The 23,649-nt window shown below is 37.5% G+C and overlaps 1 protein-coding gene across 2 annotated transcripts in view; it reads right to left on the bottom strand.

Moving 5' to 3' along the window:
• Positions 1-23,649, bottom strand: part of LOC123879718 — a 47,164-nt gene that overhangs the window by 22,140 nt on the left and 1,375 nt on the right. The window contains exon 2 of one of the 2 annotated variants that reach the window (XM_045927618.1): positions 16,973-17,272. In XM_045927618.1, coding sequence (XP_045783574.1) covers positions 16,973-17,141 — 169 coding nt within the window. In that variant the 5' untranslated portion in view covers positions 17,142-17,272. Of the gene's footprint in view, positions 1-16,972; positions 17,273-20,056; positions 20,264-23,649 lie in introns of those variants that run through there. The other variant, XM_045927619.1, reaches the window with a different exon arrangement.

The raw sequence follows: 23,649 nt of genomic DNA, 5'->3' as shown, positions 1-23,649 counted from the left end.
AAATTAACATAGGCAACTTTTCATCCCGGAAAAGCAAAGAGTTCCCACGGGATTCTTGAAGGCTCATGCATTTAACCGATTCATATAAAAGGCACAGAGGTAGTACTTGCGTCCCGAAAATTAACATAGGCAACTTTTCATCCCGGAAAAGCAAAGAGTTCCCACGGGATTCTTGAAGGCTCATGCATTTAACCGATTCATATAAAAGGCACAGAGGTAGTACTTGCGTCCCGAAAATTAACATAGGCAATTTTTCATCCCGGAAAAGCAAAGAGTTCCCACGGGATTCTTGAAGGCTCATGCATTTAACCGATTCATATAAAAGGCACAGAGGTAGTACTTGCGTCCCGAAAATTAACATAGGCAACTTTTCATCCCGGAAAAGCAAAGAGTTCCCACGGGATTCTTGAAGGCTCATGCATTTAACCGATTCATATAAAAGGCACAGAGGTAGTACTTGCGTCCCGAAAATTAACATAAGCAATTTTTCATCCCGGAAAAGCAAAGAGTTCCCACGGGATTCTTGAAGGCTCATGCATTTAACCGATTCATATAAAAGGCACAGAGGTAGTACTTGCGTCCCGAAAATTAACATAGGCAACTTTTCATCCCGGAAAAGCAAAGAGTTCCCACGGGATTCTTGAAGGCTCATGCATTTAACCGATTCATATAAAAGGCACAGAGGTAGTACTTGCGTCCCGAAAATTAACATAGGCAACTTTTCATCCCGGAAAAGCAAAGCGTTCCCACGGGATTCTTGAAGGCTCATGCATTTAACCGATTCATATAAAAGGCACAGAGGTAGTACTTGCGTCCCGAAAATTAACATAGGCAACTTTTCATCCCGGAAAAGCAAAGAGTTCCCACGGGATTCTTGAAGGCTCATGCATTTAACCGATTCATATAAAAGGCACAGAGGTAGTACTTGCGTCCCGAAAATTAACATAGGCAACTTTTCATCCCGGAAAAGCAAAGAGTTCCCACGGGATTCTTGAAGGCTCATGCATTTAACCGATTCATATAAAAGGCACAGAGGTAGTACTTGCGTCCCGAAAATTAACATAGGCAATTTTTCATCCCGGAAAAGCAAAGAGTTCCCACGGGATTCTTGAAGGCTCATGCATTTAACCGATTCATATAAAAGGCACAGAGGTAGTACTTGCGTCCCGAAAATTAACATAGGCAACTTTTCATCCCGGAAAAGCAAAGAGTTCCCACGGGATTCTTGAAGGCTCATGCATTTAACCGATTCATATAAAAGGCACAGAGGTAGTACTTGCGTCCCGAAAATTAACATAGGCAACTTTTCATCCCGGAAAAGCAAAGAGTTCCCACGGGATTCTTGAAGGCTCATGCATTTAACCGATTCATATAAAAGGCACAGAGGTAGTACTTGCGTCCCGAAAATTAACATAGGCAACTTTTCATCCCGGAAAAGCAAAGAGTTCCCACGGGATTCTTGGAGGCTCATGCATTTAACCGATTCATATAAAAGGCACAGAGGTAGTACTTGCGTCCCGAAAATTAACATAGGCAATTTTTCATCCCGGAAAAGCAAAGAGTTCCCACGGGATTCTTGAAGGCTCATGCATTTAACCGATTCATATAAAAGGCACAGAGGTAGTACTTGCGTCCCGAAAATTAACATAGGCAACTTTTCATCCCGGAAAAGCAAAGAGTTCCCACGGGATTTTTAAAAACCTAAATCAGCGAGGACGCAGTCGCGGACATCATCTATATATACTACTAGCTGATGCCCGCAGCTTCGCCCGCGTGGATTGGTCAGATCCCCTGCAGCATCAGGATTGAGGAGTTGGACTCCAAATTTTTTATGAAACAATGTCGCAAAGTTCCTCTATCGATTAAAAAAGAAATGACGCAAATCGGTTCAGAAATCTCGGAGATTTCGGTGTACATAGGTAGAAAAACACAACTCCCTTTTTAAAAGTCGCTTAAAAAAGTAGCCTATTTTACGCCCTGGTCAATCCTCTACTTGCCTGTGAAAGTCCCGTCAAAATCGGTTCAGCCGTTCCAAAGATTAGCCTTTTCAAACAGACAGACAGACAGACAGACAGACAGACAGACAGACAGACAGACAGACAGACAGACAGACAAAAATTTTAAAAACGTGTGATTCAGTTATGGTATCGTTCAAATAACCATATGAGCTTAATATGAGGTAGTTATTTCGAAATTACAGACAGACACTCCAATTTTATTTATTAGTATAGATGCGAAAGTGTCTGTCTGCTAGCTTTTCACGGCCCAACAGTTTGATCGATTTTGATGATGGTACAGAGTTAGCTTACATCCCGGGGACGGACATAGGCTACTTTTTTATCCCGGAAAATCAAAGAGTTCCCACGGGATTCTTGAAGGCTCATGCATTTAACCGATTCATATAAAAGGCACAGAGGTAGTACTTGCGTCCCGAAAATTAACATAGGCAACTTTTCATCCCGGAAAAGCAAAGAGTTCCCACGGGATTCTTGAAGGCTCATGCATTTAACCGATTCATATAAAAGGCACAGAGGTAGTACTTGCGTCCCGAAAATTAACATAGGCAACTTTTCATCCCGGAAAAGCAAAGAGTTCCCACGGGATTCTTGAAGGCTCATGCATTTAACCGATTCATATAAAAGGCACAGAGGTAGTACTTGCGTCCCGAAAATTAACATAGGCAATTTTTCATCCCGGAAAAGCAAAGAGTTCCCACGGGATTCTTGAAGGCTCATGCATTTAACCGATTCATATAAAAGGCACAGAGGTAGTACTTGCGTCCCGAAAATTAACATAGGCAACTTTTCATCCCGGAAAAGCAAAGAGTTCCCACGGGATTCTTGAAGGCTCATGCATTTAACCGATTCATATAAAAGGCACAGAGGTAGTACTTGCGTCCCGAAAATTAACATAAGCAATTTTTCATCCCGGAAAAGCAAAGAGTTCCCACGGGATTCTTGAAGGCTCATGCATTTAACCGATTCATATAAAAGGCACAGAGGTAGTACTTGCGTCCCGAAAATTAACATAGGCAACTTTTCATCCCGGAAAAGCAAAGAGTTCCCACGGGATTCTTGAAGGCTCATGCATTTAACCGATTCATATAAAAGGCACAGAGGTAGTACTTGCGTCCCGAAAATTAACATAGGCAACTTTTCATCCCGGAAAAGCAAAGCGTTCCCACGGGATTCTTGAAGGCTCATGCATTTAACCGATTCATATAAAAGGCACAGAGGTAGTACTTGCGTCCCGAAAATTAACATAGGCAACTTTTCATCCCGGAAAAGCAAAGAGTTCCCACGGGATTCTTGAAGGCTCATGCATTTAACCGATTTATATAAAAGGCACAGAGGTAGTACTTGCGTCCCGAAAATTAACATAGGCAACTTTTCATCCCGGAAAAGCAAAGAGTTCCCACGGGATTCTTGAAGGCTCATGCATTTAACCGATTCATATAAAAGGCACAGAGGTAGTACTTGCGTCCCGAAAATTAACATAGGCAACTTTTCATCCCGGAAAAGCAAAGAGTTCCCACGGGATTCTTGAAGGCTCATGCATTTAACCGATTCATATAAAAGGCACAGAGGTAGTACTTGCGTCCCGAAAATTAACATAGGCAACTTTTCATCCCGGAAAAGCAAAGAGTTCCCACGGGATTCTTGAAGGCTCATGCATTTAACCGATTCATATAAAAGGCACAGAGGTAGTACTTGCGTCCCGAAAATTAACATAGGCAACTTTTCATCCCGGAAAAGCAAAGAGTTCCCACGGGATTTTTAAAAACCTAAATCAGCGAGGACGCAGTCGCGGACATCATCTATATATACTACTAGCTGATGCCCGCAGCTTCGCCCGCGTGGATTGGTCAGATCCCCTGCAGCATCAGGATTGAGGAGTTGGACTCCAAATTTTTTATGAAACAATGTCGCAAAGTTCCTCTATCGATTAAAAAAGAAATGACGCAAATCGGTTCAGAAATCTCGGAGATTTCGGTGTACATAGGTAGAAAAACACAACTCCCTTTTTGAAAGTCGGTTAAAAAAGTAGCCTATTTTACGCCCTGGTCAATCCTCTACTTGCCTGTGAAAGTCCCGTCAAAATCGGTTCAGCCGTTCCAAAGATTAGCCTTTTCAAACAGACAGACAGACAGACAGACAGACAGACAGACAGACAAAAATTTTAAAAACGTGTGATTCAGTTATGGTATCGTTCAAATAACCATATGAGCTTAATATGAGGTAGTTATTTCGAAATTACAGACAGACACTCCAATTTTATTTATTAGTATAGATGCGAAAGTGTCTGTCTGCTAGCTTTTCACGGCCCAACAGTTTGATCGATTTTGATGATGGTACAGAGTTAGCTTACATCCCGGGGACGGACATAGGCTACTTTTTTATCCCGGAAAATCAAAGAGTTCCCACGGGATTCTTGAAGGCTCATGCATTTAACCGATTCATATAAAAGGCACAGAGGTAGTACTTGCGTCCCGAAAATTAACATAGGCAACTTTTCATCCCGGAAAAGCAAAGAGTTCCCACGGGATTCTTGAAGGCTCATGCATTTAACCGATTCATATAAAAGGCACAGAGGTAGTACTTGCGTCCCGAAAATTAACATAGGCAACTTTTCATCCCGGAAAAGCAAAGAGTTCCCACGGGATTCTTGAAGGCTCATGCATTTAACCGATTCATATAAAAGGCACAGAGGTAGTACTTGCGTCCCGAAAATTAACATAGGCAACTTTTCATCCCGGAAAAGCAAAGAGTTCCCACGGGATTCTTGAAGGCTCATGCATTTAACCGATTCATATAAAAGGCACAGAGGTAGTACTTGCGTCCCGAAAATTAACATAGGCAACTTTTCATCCCGGAAAAGCAAAGAGTTCCCACGGGATTCTTGAAGGCTCATGCATTTAACCGATTCATATAAAAGGCACAGAGGTAGTACTTGCGTCCCGAAAATTAACATAGGCAACTTTTCATCCCGGAAAAGCAAAGAGTTCCCACGGGATTCTTGAAGGCTCATGCATTTAACCGATTCATATAAAAGGCACAGAGGTAGTACTTGCGTCCCGAAAATTAACATAGGCAACTTTTCATCCCGGAAAAGCAAAGAGTTCCCACGGGATTCTTGAAGGCTCATGCATTTAACCGATTCATATAAAAGGCACAGAGGTAGTACTTGCGTCCCGAAAATTAACATAGGCAATTTTTCATCCCGGAAAAGCAAAGAGTTCCCACGGGATTCTTGAAGGCTCATGCATTTAACCGATTCATATAAAAGGCACAGAGGTAGTACTTGCGTCCCGAAAATTAACATAGGCAACTTTTCATCCCGGAAAAGCAAAGAGTTCCCACGGGATTCTTGAAGGCTCATGCATTTAACCGATTCATATAAAAGGCACAGAGGTAGTACTTGCGTCCCGAAAATTAACATAAGCAATTTTTCATCCCGGAAAAGCAAAGAGTTCCCACGGGATTCTTGAAGGCTCATGCATTTAACCGATTCATATAAAAGGCACAGAGGTAGTACTTGCGTCCCGAAAATTAACATAGGCAACTTTTCATCCCGGAAAAGCAAAGAGTTCCCACGGGATTCTTGAAGGCTCATGCATTTAACCGATTCATATAAAAGGCACAGAGGTAGTACTTGCGTCCCGAAAATTAACATAGGCAACTTTTCATCCCGGAAAAGCAAAGAGTTCCCACGGGATTCTTGAAGGCTCATGCATTTAACCGATTCATATAAAAGGCACAGAGGTAGTACTTGCGTCCCGAAAATTAACATAGGCAACTTTTCATCCCGGAAAAGCAAAGAGTTCCCACGGGATTCTTGAAGGCTCATGCATTTAACCGATTCATATAAAAGGCACAGAGGTAGTACTTGCGTCCCGAAAATTAACATAGGCAACTTTTCATCCCGGAAAAGCAAAGAGTTCCCACGGGATTCTTGAAGGCTCATGCATTTAACCGATTCATATAAAAGGCACAGAGGTAGTACTTGCGTCCCGAAAATTAACATAGGCAACTTTTCATCCCGGAAAAGCAAAGAGTTCCCACGGGATTCTTGAAGGCTCATGCATTTAACCGATTCATATAAAAGGCACAGAGGTAGTACTTGCGTCCCGAAAATTAACATAGGCAACTTTTCATCCCGGAAAAGCAAAGAGTTCCCACGGGATTCTTGAAGGCTCATGCATTTAACCGATTCATATAAAAGGCACAGAGGTAGTACTTGCGTCCCGAAAATTAACATAGGCAACTTTTCATCCCGGAAAAGCAAAGAGTTCCCACGGGATTCTTGAAGGCTCATGCATTTAACCGATTCATATAAAAGGCACAGAGGTAGTACTTGCGTCCCGAAAATTAACATAGGCAACTTTTCATCCCGGAAAAGCAAAGAGTTCCCACGGGATTTTTAAAAACCTAAATCAGCGAGGTCGCAGTCGCGGACATCATCTATATATACTACTAGCTGATGCCCGCAGCTTCGCCCGCGTGGATTGGTCAGATCCCCTGCAGCATCAGGATTGAGGAGTTGGACTCCAAATTTTTTATGAAACAATGTCGCAAAGTTCCTCTATCGATTAAAAAAGAAATGACGCAAATCGGTTCAGAAATCTCGGAGATTTCGGTGTACATAGGAAGAAAAACACAACTCCCTTTTTGAAAGTCGGTTAAAAAAGTAGCCTATTTTACTCCCTGATCAATCCTCTACTTGTCTGTGAAAACCCCGTCAAAATCGGTCCAGCCGTTCCGAAGATTAGCCTTTTCAAACAGACAGACAGACAGACAGACAGACAGACAGACAGACAGACAAAAATTTTAAAAACGTGTGATTCAGTGTTGGTATCGTTCAAATAACCATATGAGCTTAATATGAGGTAGTTATTTCGAAATTACAGACAGACACTCCAATTTTATTTATTAGTATAGATATAGATACTAATAAATAAAATTGAAGTGTGTCTGTTTGAACGGGCTAGTCTTCGGTATGGCTGAACCTATTTTGACGGGACTTTCACAAACAAGTAGAGGATTAACCAAGGAGTAACATAGGCTACTTTTTTAACCGACTTTAAGAAAAAGGAGGAGTTGTGTTTTCTACTTATGTACACTGAAATCTCCGAGATTTCTGAACCGATTTGCGTAATTTTTTTTATCGATAGAGGAACTTTGTGATATTGTTCCATAAAAAATTTGGATTCCAACTCCTCAATCCTGATGCTGCAGGGGATCTGACCAATCCACGCGGGCGAAGCTGCAGACATCATCTAGTCTAGTAATAAATAACTGATATCTCCGAGATTTCTGAACCGATTTGCGTAATTTTTAATCGATAGAGTAACTTTCTGACATTGTTCCATAAATTTGGATTCCAGCTCCTCAATCCTGATGCTGCAGGGGATCTGACCAATCCACGTGGGCGAAGCTGCGGGCATTATATAGTCTAGTAATAAATAACTGATATCTCCGAGATTTCTGAACCGATTTGCGTAATTTTTTTTAATCGATAGAGTAACTTTCTGACATCACACTTCACACTATAATATTATAGAGGAGAAAGTTTGTATGTGTGTGTGTGTGTGTGTGTGTGTGTGTGTGTATGTTTGTTACTCCTTAATGCAAAAACTACTGGACGGATTAGGCTGAAATTTAGAATGGAGATAGATTATACCCTGGATTAGCACATAGGCTACTTTTTATCCCGGAAAATCGAAGAGTACCCACGGGATATCGAAAAACCTAAATCCACGCGAGCGAAGTCGCGGGCATCGGCTAGTAATAAATAAAGCAAAAAGTTCGTTTTAGCGCCGCTGAGCAATATTTCTTCGCTTCCGGCGTTGTTTCTTTAATACAGGGTTGTCACTTGAAATTATCTATAACTAGCCTTTTCCCGCGACTTCGTCTGCGTGGACTATACAAATTACAAACTCCTATTTTACCCCCTCAGGGATGGTATTTTTAACCCCCGACCCAAAAAGAGGGGTGTTATAAGTTTGACGTGCGTATCTATGTATCTGTGTGTCTGTGTATCTATCTGTGGCATCGTAGCTCCTAAACTAATGAACCGATTTTAATTTAGTTTTTTTTTGTTTGAAAGGTGGCATGCAGATAGCTATTATGACGTAGACATCCGTTAAGAAAGGATTTTTGACAAGTGTAAATAAAAAATTTATAACACCCCTGACAATTGAAGGTTACAGTAACTAGAAAAGAGCTGATAACTTTCAAACAGCTGAACCGATTTTCTTGGATTATAGCTAAGAACACTCTAGATCTCACTCTCACCTTTCAAACAAAAAAAGACTAAATTAAAATCGGTTCATTCGTTTAGGCGCTACGATGCCACAGACTGATACACTGATACATAGATACACAGATACAAAAATACACACGTCAAACTTATAACACCCCTCTTTTTGGTTCGGGTGTTAATAAATATAGTAAATGTTAAAGTACACCGAGCGACAGAAAACAATTTTACTATATCTATCGCTACCTATCGGCGGTTTGCGGGTAGTAGATTAGATATATTGTATCCCTGTTTATTGTAGGCTATGTAGGCCATGCAGACGAACAGGTAAAATCTAGGTACAGATCATCAATCTAGGTACAGGAATCTAGGAACAGGTAAAAAAATTATGTGGCAAACCGGACCTTGGGTTTATTTACGACTAAGAAAAAAGTTAAGCTACATATATTTAAAACTAGATTGCATCATAATAACTAGAACTTTTTTTTTCTCTCTCGTCTGGCTTTACAAAGATTAGCCAATGTCAAGTTTGTAGTTATTTGTAACAAGTTAGTTAAACTATACAAGTATGGACCCCGTCTGTGCCGGCGCTCGCCGACACATGCACGGCACCCCCTTAGAGCGCTTTCCAGTTAGTTTTAACAAAAAAAAAACACTCCAAAAAGGCAGAGCACACCCGCCAGCTAACACCAACACAGACGAAGTCCAACTTTTTATTATTAGGTTAAATCTAAATTTAGTCCGTCTAAAACCCCCAAAATGTCGTGTCGACAACCCTATCCTTATCTGACACTTTACGTCCCACTTCCGTTCACAAAATGGCGGCTTATTTTTAGTTCTGAAAATATATTGTACGAAATATTATTTAATTATATCCCTCCCTATATATGTCTTGGATATAATAATATGAGGTGTCCGGTGTCAGAAATAATTCAAAATGAATTCAAATCCATACTAATATTATATCCATACCAATGCGAAAGTGTGTCTGTCTGTCTGTCTATCTGTCTGTCTGTCTGTCTGTCTGCTACCTTTTCACGGCCCAACAGTGTAGCCGATTCTGACGAAATTTGGTACAGGGTTAGCTTATATCCCGGGGACGGACATCTGCTACTTTTCATCCCGGAAGCCCGGAAAATCAATGAGTTTCCGCGGGATTCCTAAAGACCCATCCACTTAACCGATTTATATGTTTGGTACCAATGTAGCTTGCGTCCCTGTAATCTAAATAGGCTGCTTTTTATCCCGAAAAACCAATTAGTTCCCACGGGAATTTCAAAAAACCTAAATCCACGCGGACGAAGTCGCGGGCGTCAGCTAGTGATATTATATATTGGTAGACATATGAAATACAGACCTTATTGATTCGTTAAAGAACATAGTTTATTAAATCACATAAATTTTTAACCCCCGACCCAAAAAGAGGGGTGTTATAAGTTTAAAGTGTGTATCTGTGTATCTGTCTGTGGCATCGTAGCTCCTAAACTAATGAACGGATTTTAATTTAGTTTTTTTTTTTGTTTGAATGGTTGCTTGATCGAGAGTGTTCTTAGCTATAATCCAAGAAAATCGGTTCAGCCGTTTGAAAGTTATCAGCTCTTTTCTAGTTACTGTAACCTTCACTTGTCGGGGGTGTTATACATTTTTAATTTACACTTGTATATAGAGAAAGACAAGAACCTAACTAACTATCTATTACCACTAAATTGCATCGGCCAAATTCGTTAACGCAGAAACGAAAAATGCAGAAATGCTGACTAACCACCAATGAAATACATACCTTATTGATTCGTTAAAGAACATAGTTTATTTTTAACTGACTTCCAAAAAGGAGGAGGTTCTCAATTCGTCGGAATCTTTTTTTTTTTAATGTATGTTCACCGATTACTCAAAGACCCCTGGACCGATTTGGATTTTTTGTTTGTTTGAAAGGCTATACTGTGCAGGTGGTCGCATATTGGTGAAGATCTGATGAATATCTTCGGAGATGGAGAACAGAACTCCTCAATGGATAAGAGCAAATTGCTCGCGATCAATGTAATAGCTTAGTAACCAGTAGGGTTTCAACTGGGCATGCTCGCGATCAGCTTAGTAACCAGTAGGGTTTTAACTGGGCATAGCATATAGTACAGTGGGGCCACTAAAAATTGTGAAATAAAAAATTTTCAAAAGAAAAATAAAGCCAGGTACATTACACGTGTAGCTAAACAAAAAATATTTTCTACTTTTTACTGTTTTTGGTTTTTGAAGTCGGTTTTATTTTTCTTTTTTCTAAGTTAGAATCCTGAGCGTAGCGAAAGATTCAAAGGCACAAGAAGCAAAGACTTGGCTGTCGTGTGATACATACAACTTTTCACCTCAATAGCGAGAAAAAAAGTTGTATAAAAAATAATTATTTACTAGCCGATGCCCGCGATTTCGCCCGCGTGGATTTAGGTTTTTCGAAACCCCGTGGGAACTCTTTGATTGTCCGGGATAAAAAGTAGCCTATGCGCTAATCCAGGATATTATCTATCGCCGACTCTATTCTATTAGTAGTTTTTGCGTGAAGGAGTAACAAACATACACACATACACAAACTTTTGCCTTTATAATATTAGTGTGATAGTGTGATTGAAACACTAAGAATATTTTATATTCATGTATATTAGGTACGTACTTATATATAATAAAACCAGTTTGGTCTTCTTCACACCTTTAGCAAATCTCCGATCGTTAAATAATTCATAGGCTTTCAAGTATTTTTCACGCGACTTTTCCGGAACAAAGTTCAATTCAGCGTTAGACACTGATTCCTAATAAAATGATGGTGTTAAATCACACTAATATATAATATTATAAAGGCGAAAGTTTGTATGTGTGTGTGTGTGTGTGTGTATGTTTGTTACTCCTTCACGCAAAAACTACTGGACGGATTTGGCTGAAATTTGGAATGGAGATAGATAATATCCTGGATTAGCACATAGGCTACTTTTTATCCCGGAAAATCAATGAGTTCCCACGGGATTTCAAAAAACCTAAATCCACGCGGGCGAAGTCGCGGGCATCGGCTAGTTATCACTAAAATCACTCATTTTGATATTTTAAAACTTTTATAACAATTATTTACAAACAAATTAGATAGGTATGTAGTTATTATGTAGTTACAGGACTAATGTGTCAGAATTAGTCGATACTACAGCTAATTTCTTAACCTGGACCCTTTCAAGTAAAAATTTTTATATAAACCTGTGAGGATGATACTGCCATTGTCGCAATTGAAAATGCCATAAGCCTACGTTGTCGTATTAGTTTAAAAAATGCGAAAAACCAAATTAAATTTTCAATTTCGTGGGCAGGCCTGTCGCTTCCACCTTAAGACCTCATAGACAATTTTTCTTTTGTTTTCCCGCCATGTTTTATTCCTTTTTTGCCTGCGTTCCGAATTGTGTCATTCATAAAACAAAACATATTAATTAATAATTTAAATTTTCTTTTATGTTTCATGTTGTGTTACAGTAGTATTTAAAGTCTAGTTTTTTCCTCGATTAATACAGCCTCATCGGGTGACAGAAGGGCTTGCTCATTTTTTGCGCAACGGATCAGCCCGGCTGTCTAAGCGTACATTATAGACAGCAGAAAACGACTTCGTTTTATAATAAACTAGAGGATGCCCGCGGCTTCGCCCGCGTGGATTTAAGTTTTTAAAGATCCCGTGGGAACTGTTCGATTTTTAGGGATAAAAAGATGCCTATGTCAATTACAGGGACGCAAGCTACCTCGGTACCAAACATACGAATCGATCAAGCGGATCCGAGTATTTAGGAATCCCGGGGGAACTGTTTGTTTTTCCGGGATAAAAAGTAGCATATGTCCTTTTCCGGAATGTATCCTAAGTCTATACAAAATTTCATTAAAATCGGTTCAGCGGCGTGAAAGCGTAGCAGACAGACAGACAGACACACTTTCGCATTTATAATATTAGTATGGATGTAGAGAAGCAAACTAAAGAAAAAACGGGCTATACTTAGGACGAAAATGTGATTATGATGTGATGTGTGTGTGAGCTTTATTTAGATTAGTTTATACTATGTATATCTACATTATGCTGTATATTATTTTGTGTTTTTTCTTTTTCTTTATTGTTTGTTATGGGTTGTCTTGTGACTTATATTGCCTGAAATAAAAAAAAAAATAAAAAAAATTTATAATTTTTTCGGCGCACTTCGCACAGCGTTTCATGACAGAAAATCCAACATGGCATGTCTAAGCTTGTTTTTAGAGAAATGCCCCTTGTATTTAAATTCGCAATGAAATTTAAATAATTCAAGGCAAAAAGTATAATAGCACTTTCGTAGTTCGTACTCAGGTCACGCCAGCACGCGCCATCTTGGATCTTGACTGCGAATGTCAAACAGAACGATTTAGTGTCTGTGGCTGTACATATGTCACACTATACATTTGAAAAGAGCAACCGCCGAGTTTCTTGCTGGTTCTTCTCGGTAGGAACGGCATTCCGAACCAGTGGTAGATTGTTTTGACAATTCAAAAGCACTTGTAAAAGTTTAATTGAATAAAAATAATTTGAATTTGAATTTATCACACACTAGCTGACGCCCGCGACTTCGTCCGCGTGGATTTAGGTTTTTCGAAATCCCGTGGGAATTCTTTGATTTTCCGGGATAAAAAGTAGCCTATGTGCTAATCCAGGATATTATCTATCTCCATTCCAAATTTCAGCCAAATCCGTCCAGTAGTTTTTGCGTGAAGGAGTAACAAACACACACACACACACACACACATACCGCCTTTATAATATTAGTGTGATATAGTGTGATAAATGAGTGTGAATACTGAACTCCGGACTGGTAGACTTCCCACACCTACACCATTGTGAATATTATGGCGAACTTTGAGGCATGCATGTTTCCTCGTGATGTTTTCCTTCATCGTTAAGGTGCACTACACGGGTCTGCCCGCGAAATTCAAATTTAATTTGGTTTTTCGCAATTTGTAAACTAATACGACAAAGTAGGCTTATGGCACTCTAATTGCGCCAATGGCAATATCATCTCCACGTGTTTATATAAAAATCTTTACTTGAAAGGGTCCTGTTTACGAAATTAGTTATAGTATCGACTAATTTGTGAGTAACTCATGTCAAACTCATTATTTTGATTAATTCCTTAAACTGAACACTTTCAAGTAAAGATTTTTATGTAATCCTGTGAAGATGATACTGCCATTGTCTCATTGCCACTTCAAAATGGCCGCCATGAAAATTAAACAGTATTGTTTCTGGTACGATGGTACGGAACCCATCGTGCGCGTCCGACTCGCACTTAACCGATTTTGTTTATGGTCGGTACCTCTTGTGCCAGGGTTGAAGGGTTACGATTATTGTTTCTATTAGTATAGGAATGCCGTTTCATTTTATTGTTTGTTTCGTCAAGGTTAAAGAGACATGTTATATCACTGGCGGTAGACATTTGTAACTTCTGTTTTGCTTAGCTATTCTAAAGTTTATATAAGCTGCTTTTGCAAATATAGTAAAAATCTATAATTATTTCCTTTTAACTAATCCCCGCCGTTTGGTCTCCCCTGCCGGGGTGTAATCCTCTGCCTGGTACAAATATGTATTTATGTAACTTGTATGTATTTTTATAATATACTAGATAGAGGTTGCCCGCGACTTTGTGCGCGTGGAGTTAGATTTTCTAAGATCCCGTGGGAACTGTTTGATTTTCCGGGATAAAATGCCTATGTCAATTACAGGGACGCAAGCTACCTCGGTGCCTTTCATACAAATCCGTTAAGCGGATGGGTTTTTAGGAATCCCGTGGGAACTCTGATTTTCCGGGATAAAAAGTAGCCTATGTCCGTCCCCGGGATATAAGCTAACCCTGTACCAAATTTCGTCAGAATCGGTTAAACTGTTGGGCCTTGAAAAGGTAGCAGACAGACAGACAGACACACTTTCGCATTTATAATATTACTAGAGGATGCCCGCGACTTCGTCCGCGTGGATTTAGGTTTTTAAAAATCCCGTGGGAACTGTTTGATGAAAAGTTGCCTATATCAATTACAGGGACGCAAGCTACCTCGGTGCCAAATATACGAATCGATCAAGCGGATGAGTATTTAGGAGTCCCGCAGGAACTGTTGGTTTTTCCAGGATAAAAAGTAGCCTATGTCCTTCCCCGGAATGTATCCTAAGTCTGTACAAAATTTCATTAAAATCGGTTCAGCGGTTGAGCCGTGAAAGCGTAGCAGACAGACAGACAGACAGACAGACAGACAGACAGACAGACAGACAGACACACTTTCGCATTTATAATATTAGTATGGATAGTATGTATGAAAGTGTATTATATTCCTTTTTGGCTTTAATATGTACTTATTTATTTTGTACACGGAAGAATAGACGAATAATAATGATATCCTTCGGACCGAATCTCCATGGAGCCTAAACTGCCGTACTACTCTATCCATGGAAAAGTTAACAGGGCTCTCTCCGTCACACGCTTCATACAAACGTAGTTCCAATTTCATTTGAATATTAAGCAACCAAAGTCCATGAAATTTTGCAGACATATTCTAGAAACTAATATCTATGCTTATTTCACGTCATCCCTAGCCTATTAATTGACACATGTCGATTTAAGGCTGATTCACACCAATTCCGTACACGTGACACGTGCGTAGTGGCGCCCGTAAACCCCTAACACACCGGGTTACGCAAACGTCCACGCTTTACGCAAGCGGTGTGCCATGTTTCATACAATTCCATACATTACAACGCAATGGTACACGCTACGTCTACGCTTACGCAGCCTGTGTGAACGTGCTATTAGGATCAAACCCGAGAGTTTCCTCAGTCCAGTTCACTAAGACATTGAACTAAATTAGTACCTAAGAAGGCAAAAAATTGGTTGTCTGTAAAGTCGGTTTACTGACGATAGTTGAACGTGACAACAAAGGCCGATTGTGCTTCTTTGTCGCTCGTTCCGCGCTCTCGCTTGCACTTCAAGCCTTACATGGAACGCCTCAGAGCGAGGTAACGCCGCATGAGTCATGTTTTTTCGTGCGTGCAGCCGGCTCTATCGAATTATAAGACGTTGTCACGTCAAAAATTGGTTGTCTGTAAAGTCGGTTTACTGACGATAGTTGAACGTGACAACAAAGGCCGATTGTGCTTCTTTGTCGCTCGTTCTGCGCTCTCGCTTGCACTTCAAGCCTTACATGGAACGCCTCAGAGCGAGGTAACGCCGCATGAGTCATGTTTTTTCGTGCGTGCAGCCGGCTCTATCGAATTATAAGACGTTGTCACGTCAAAAATACAGACTTCCAAAGTCAGTTATCCAGTTACTTCGAACCTTTACATCAGTATCGGTTGATTATTTATTTACAAATAGCATCGCGTGCTAGTTCAAATTGAATATAAGTATATTTTTGGAGGCACAAGACGTGAAGGCCATTCCAAACTCATTTATCAATTTGTCAAATTCGTATAGTAGTTATAGACTAACCCTATTGCGTATTTAATTATTTATACGGCCAATGGCATTTATCATAGACAATATGTTACTCGTTTAGAATAGAATAGAGTAGATTTTTATTCAAATAAACTTTTACAAGTGCTTTTGAATCGTCAAATAATTTACCACTGGTTCGGAATGCCGTTCCTACCGAGAAGAACCAGCAAGAAACTCGGTGGTTGCTCTTTTCAAGTGTTCAATTTACAATAATATTCCATACTATACAAGCAATTGCAGACCCGCGCATTGCTGGAGCGAGTCAAATCCATGCTTTTTTATCATTTACATAATCTTCGTTTGTGTAATATGCTTTTGCCAGGAGCATACTTTTTAAACCTTTATACCTATATAGACAGGTATATAGACTATCGGAAAAAACATTTTTTTAAATAGGTTGGTACAAGTATGTTATGTAAAGACTTTTATGAATATTGTCGAATATCTCACGTTAGGAATGTGCTAGCCTTTTTTGTCTGTGTTGTCCTTTAGTTTAAAAGGATTTACAAAATAGTGATTTTTATCATATTTTAATTTATATTAAAGGACTTATAGGCTAAATAGGTTTAATTTCTATACAACTGTATAAGAATAGTCGGGAGCGCGGTGAATACTACTACCCGTGCAACCGCTCGTCCGTTGAGGGACAAACACAGATTTTAAGGTGCAAGCCGCACATAACCAACCCGTTTCCCTTGACGAAGGGGTATGCGTTAGGCATTTCCTGTGTATAAAAAAGGATATGGTAACCTACTTAATAATCTAAAAAAACCTTACCTGAAAACACTCGTCAGAAATTAGGAAAATCAACACTTTATTAGAGTAAATATTGAAATACATTTTAGAATTTTAAATCGTGTAATTAGGTATATCATATTTATATGGCGCCTACTATTAACTAGTATTTTCAGATAAAATTACGCCTTTTAAGTTTTGCTTTCAGGTATGAGCAAGTGTATCTATGTAGAATTCAGCTTGTAAATTAATTTAAAAAAAATCTATTTCAAATTGATAGTAGACCTCATAATTTAATATTTAACGTATTTTATAGCCAATTTATAGTTTTCACTTAAGTATATTTAAAAAATGCTTATTTAAGTTGTGCTTTAAAGTGAATAAATATTAATGAAAGTGTTACACAGTGATAGGCATGTAGGATAACCTATAAAATTGAAAAAAAAAATTGTCTATGGTCTCACCTGGAGGGGCGGTAGGTTGAACATTTTTCGGGGCATCTGTGTTACTCTTCCCAAACGTTGTCAAGGCTTCGGAGGATTCGCCTGTCAGCCAACCAGCGAGTAATAGAGGCAAAATGGCCGCCGCTGCTTGCCGCCTGCACCACATCTCGACGCGCCAAAAGACATGCATAGTAGAACGCTTTATACGCGCTTGTTCTATTTTTTGACAGCTCACTCGATAAATTGAGGCTCTATAGTCAACTGGCTATAGACAATATTTTCTATTTTTTTTTTTATAAAGTTGCAGTAAAAAGTGTCTTGCTTAAAATTGTTGAGAAAATTTTATTAATTAAAGTCAAGTGTGATTTTTTGCCATAAAAATAACGTAGATATCCTAAAAATTGAGATTTTCATATAAAAAGTGAGGTGCCAAGTATTTTTGGTTTTTTTTATTATTAATTTTTTTTTTTAATTCGAATGTAACACATCAACAAAACTTATTAATACATAATAATACTAGTTTATCGACTCACCAGTCCAAAATTAAAAAAATGTATATATATATTAAATATTAATTTTCGCGAATCAAGATGTGGTGTATGTTTGTCGAAACTTTTTATAATTTTTTCAGTTTTTCCGTAAAAAAATGGCCTAAACGTATATGTATCGTAATATATATGAATCTATTTTGTGCCTTTTGTCATAAAAATGGCTACATCAGTTTATGAATCGGTTTTTATGTATTAAACCTTCAAAGCACATATAAAGCATATGATTCTATGAATCTTATGATAATAAAGTTATTGTAATACTTACATTGCTGTCTTGTTTTAATGATAATATGTTATATATATGATTTTTATGTAATAACCGCCACGAATATTCAAAAACTCTTACCTTTTGAAAACTAGTTTTTTTTAAATAACTAATTACATTTCTTTACATAATCCATTTAGATCAATTATTGTTAATTTATCTCATTGGTATAATAAACCCAACATATACATATTATTATACACATTTCTTACAATATTTTAGTGTTTTTTTTTTTGCTATTTTATAGTATAGATTCCTCCAACATCAATGCTCATAACCCCAAGATACTCAATTCTATAAAAGTTCTCTCTCTCTCGCCTGGCTTTACAAATATTAGCCAATATCAAGTTTGTAGTTATTTGTAACAAGTTAGTTAAACTATACAAGTATGGACCCCGTCTGTGCCGGCGCTCGCCGACATACGCACGGCACCCCCTTAGAGCGCTTTCCAGTCAGTTTCAACAAAAAAAAAAACACTCCAAAAAGGCAGAGCACGCCCGCCAGCTAACAGCAACACAGACGAAGTCCCCAATTAAAGCTATTACACACTTTTATGCGAAAATGTAGGTAGGTACCTACTTAATGCGTGTTGGGTTTATCTGAGTTTCAAATTATGCATTTTTTATAGACAGGCAAAGATCAATAGACCATACAGCCTAGTATAGTGCATTTTTCAGGACTTGCCATATTTGCTCTGTGACAACTGTCATATTAAAAGAACAATTTCAGGATTTCAGTCCCTAATCTAAAGGAAAATCGGGACTTCGTCTGTGTTGGTGTTAGCTGGCGGACGTGCTCTGCCTTTTTGGAGTGTTCTTTTGGTAAAAACTAACTGGAAAGCGCTCTAAGGGGGTGCCGTGCGTGTATCGGCGAGCGCCGGCACAGACGGGGTCCATACTTGTATAGTTTAACTGACTTGTTACAAATAACTACAAACTTGACATTGGCTAATCTTTGTAAAGCCAGACGAGAGAGAAAAAAAAAGGAAAACCTTACTTTTAACATGACAGTTGACACATAGAGCATACCTATATGGCGAGTCCTTTCTTATTTACGCATTATATAAACTCAAAAGGGATAGAAACCAGAGCCTAAAACCAGTGAAAAAAATAAAATACGCGTTATATATCTTGGGCTTATTATACTACCCTACTATATTATAATTATAACATAATGACGTTAACAATAAGCCAAAATGGCGTCCAGAAATACCCTAATATTATATATTCGTTATTACGTCAGGTATATGATTGTACATGATGTATGTATGTAGAATGCGTGGCGTGTTGTGTTGCGTGTCCAGTTATTTCTGAAGCGTCATGATTTATATAAAGGCCATCACACACGCGCTATTTTTAACATCGCTTATCGGCGATTTGATCGCTGCCTAGGCCTCTTAACCGCAGATTCACCTAAATGTCCAAGTTGAGAGTTCTGAGTCTTAGGTTTCGATCTATAGAACGCACTTTCGCTTCGATTAGACTTATGTTTCAGTTAAAACGAGACAGATTTATGCCAGCGGTATAATTCTGTCTCGTTTTAACAGTGACTTAAGTCTGAGCAAAGTGAAAGTGAGCTCTATGGATCTCAGCCTTAGTGTAGTTAGTTTTTTTTAAATTTTAGATAGAGGAATGCGGAACTCATAACTATAGAACATTTGTTCTGGAATAGACAACTTAAGTGATTTAAATTCAATCTGACTTAATCTATTGTGACAGTCTCTCTCTATTGGTTAAAGTGCACTGTAGGAGAAATATCATAAATTCAGTCAATTATTACTAAGGCAATCTAATAATCAAAATCTCCCTGAATCCTGATGCACAAGTATAAAGCATGTTCCGGAAAAAGGAAATTTTTTCGCCATAGAACACGGATGCGGTCAAAAAATCTTTAAAATTTATTTATTATTTAACATAATATATATTTAATGCATTATCTAAGATAAGTAGTAAGATAAGTGCCTCCTTGTCCCTTCATTTTTCTTCTTAGTTATTACAATTTTATGCTAAAAAAATTGGTTGTCTGTAAAGTCGGTTTACTGACGATAGTTGAACGTGACAACAAAGGCCGATTGTGCTTCTTTGTCGCTTGTTCCGCGCTCTCGCTTGCACTTCAAGCCTTACATGGAACGCCTCAGAGCGAGGTAACGCCGCATGAGTCATGTTTTTTCGTGCGTGCAGCCGGCTCTATCGAATTATAAGACGTTGTCTCGTCAAAATCGCTGATCGTCGATGCTAAGAATATCGCGTGTGCTTTGGCCCTAACATCCATATTATCGTAAAATCTTACCGGGCGACGGCGTAGTGGTGGGGGGCCGTGGCGGATCTGTATTGGCTTTCCCGAACGAAGAAATCCCGAACGCGTCTACTCTTGTTGCGTAAAACAAGAAAATCATCGTTGCTACCAGAAAAATCTTTGGGCACCACATGTTGCGTCTTTGTCAAAATATTTCGTACTAACCCTGATCAAAAGTTTTAGATTTTTTTTGTAGAATAACCTGTTAAAACATTGTAAAAATTGGGAAGTTTTTGTCTAATAGTTCGGCAAAAAATTATCGAAAAAGATTGTTTTTTGTATGGTTTTATAGAATGACCTAAAACTTTTTCAGTCTATCTTGTTTTAGAAAAACAATTTTTTTTTTGTAAAAATTGACAAATTGGGTTGTTTTTGTAGAATAAACCTTCGATTATGTATATAGGGGACCCTATATACCTAATCGAAGGAATAAACCTGCTAGAATTTTGTTTATGGATTTTTGACGTTTCTGATTGATACAAAATGATATGACATAGAACGTAATTTATTTTGTGTTTAATAATAATTAAAAAAAAATAGGAACGCTATTTTGTTTTGATTTTGAAATAGGATTATTCATTTTTGTGCAAGTCAATATGGACTTAGCTAGTTTTTGTTACTTGTTAGAATGTAGCAAGTAATAATTTTCGCATGATTTGCTATTTTAATATGGTAATGGCGTCGGTTAAAGCTTTTGTTCGTATTTTTATGCTGTGTTGTGCGTGACAGGCGGTCAGTGCGCCATTTTGTATGCCTTTTGTTATAAATGTTCCATGAATTTCGACTTTTTATGTTAACATTGACATTCGAAATTGTATAATGTAATGAGTTTTTCCTTCTTAGGGTTCCGTACCTCAAAAGGAACCCTTATAGGATAATTTTAGACCCGCCAAGGAATCAAAACCTATAGGGTACTTCCCGTTGACCTAGAATTATGAAATTCAGCAGGTAGCAATATCTTGGACCACAAGTAAACGAGAAAAACTGAAAACCATGAAATTGTGGTTACAGCAACCAATAATTAGAAAGCGTCATTTCTTGTAGGCACGATGATACTACTTGTAGCACGCCATAATAATATGTGCTATGTCATATGTCTTGAGTCAAATGAAATTGTACCTAGGCTTTTAAAAATAGAAATACTTAGTGCGTTTCTATTTAATTTTTTCAATTTATTACTAAAGATTGATTTATTTTAAACATGTATTCACTTATGCGGAAATCTTTCCTATAATGGTTAATTTGGAGCTTAAAATCTTACATTTTAAGGTTTTAGTGTAAGCGGGCCTTTTAGTCAATTATGTAGATATTTTCGGGTGTGTATTTAATATTCAAATTGCCACCTAAGATTTATTTTTGTTAAACTAAAGCTTAACGATAGTATAGGGTTGTTTGAAGGTCACGAAAACAAAAAATGCAAATCACGGATCTATCATTTAAGGGATTTTACATAGAGGCCGTCGACATCATGTTGCTTTTTTTAAATCAATGACAATAGTTTTGGCAGTCTATTATTTCCTTATTAAAAGTAGGGTAATTTGGAAGGGGTAGGTACTGTAGTTTCATTGAACCCATAACCTTCATTAGTTTCGACGCTGCGTCGAACTGGAACGTCAAAAGCTTGGCAGTAAGTTTTGCCAGTAAGCTACTAACTAGTTACGGCAAAATCCCTCACTAGACCAGATACTAGAGACAATTTACAAATTGCCCCTGCTTGGAACTTGCTTCCCAGCAGGGGCAGACTGACAGAAAGTGAAGTGATTCCTTTTTTTTCTTTTGAGGCACGGAACCCTAAAAGTCATATCTCTTAACAAAAAATTTACCCGGTGCGGTGGCGTTGTTGAAGTCGTGAACCCAGGAGAGGGCGAAAAGAACTCAAAGCATTTGAAATAGGAATTCCAAAAACCAACTCGATAAAATATAAGAACCACATCTTGTTATTTTATTATTGCACTCTTAACAGTTTACGTTCTATCTCTTTGACTATGGTTTTTTTTTTAAATTTGGAACGGTGATTCGATTTTTTAATTTAACCAGTGGATTGTATTTTTTTTATTTGAATTTAAAATATAACAATTTTTTATTTTATTTAAGAAATAAATTATGGTTGTCTAGCTAATGTGGAAATGTTCTATAAAAGTAAAATACGCAATCCAATGTCTTTAAAATAAAAAACCTAGTGGCACATTATAAAAAAAATTATGGTTTTTATAATGTAATCTACCTAAACTTTGGTCTTAGATATCTATAATTTGATGAACGGTATGTATGTACTTAATATTATAAATTAATAAAACTTATCTGCACATCATGAAAAATCTAATTAGATAAGTATTTTTTTTTTTTAATTTCTAGCTAGGTCTTTTATGATGTACCTACTATAAAGCTATTAAATAGGTAGGTGTCGATTCTACAACCTAAAGTCTTGAGAGTTCTGTATTATACTATCACTGTATTTTTTTACTTTCAAATATTAATAAAATTGGGCAATTCCTGTAGGTACACATTTAGGTAATATAATATTTTGAAACTTTTAATCAAGAAGCTTTATTATCGATACATAGTCCAAAATAGTTTTTTTTTTAATTTTTTATCTGTGCAGTTAAACTGATTTGAACACAACTTGGCACATACTTAAAGGAATGATAATAATTTTTGTCGATGTTACTCCATAACTAGGAACCCTATTATTTTTCGGGATAAAAATTATCCTAATGTTAACCCGGAGTTAGCAATAAGTATGTGAAGTTGCTTTTAAATCCGTTCAGTAATTTCACCGTGAATAGAGGACAGACAGACAAACATACAGACAAAAATACTGTTTTGGGTTTTATATTGATAATAATGCTTCCTTTGACTAAAATTTTCAAAATATACTTGGTATTTAATGTAACAAAATCGTACAGTTACTAGTTTTATTATAAGTAGATACTTAGATAGATTTCTAGAATAATGTATGTAAGTTATCTACTTGATATAAAGAAATAATAATTAATCTTACATAATATAATTTACGTATGTAAGTACTTAAAACTTATTTGAATATGAGTTGTGTGAAAGAAGCTTTTTTGTGGATAATGTGTATGAAAGTTTATGAAAAAAAAAGATAACGTAAATTTCAGAAAAAAAAAACACGTTATGATACTTTTTTAAATCTTGCGATATTTATTTTAAAGTAGCATAAGTATATAATTTTTATATAGATTTTTGAAAAAGAATAATTAAAATTAATAGGAATTATACGATGATAATTTCTATCTATTACACTTTCAATTTAAAAAAAAGTTAAAGCAAAGGTTAATAAAAAACTGCCTTTACGGAGGTGACTGGTCAAAGCCGACAAAATCTTAAAGAAGCTGGCGCTGGCTTTGCAATCGTTTAAAAGCCGACGGCTATGGTTATTCTTTAAAACTATGCAGATTTAAAATCGGTTCATTAGTTTAGGAGCTACGATGCCACAGATAGATACACAGATAAACAGATACACACGTCAAACTTATAACACCTTAATTTAATTTAATATTAAGATAATTTAATTTAAAACTGTTAAACTCCGTGACTTTTTAGGTGCCCTTGAGCACAGTGTC

The sequence above is a fragment of the Maniola jurtina genome, chromosome 28 (genome assembly GCF_905333055.1).
Source record: "Maniola jurtina chromosome 28, ilManJurt1.1, whole genome shotgun sequence".
Taxonomy (NCBI): Eukaryota; Metazoa; Arthropoda; class Insecta; order Lepidoptera; family Nymphalidae; genus Maniola; species Maniola jurtina.
This window is presented reverse-complemented; position numbering and strand designations above follow the sequence as displayed.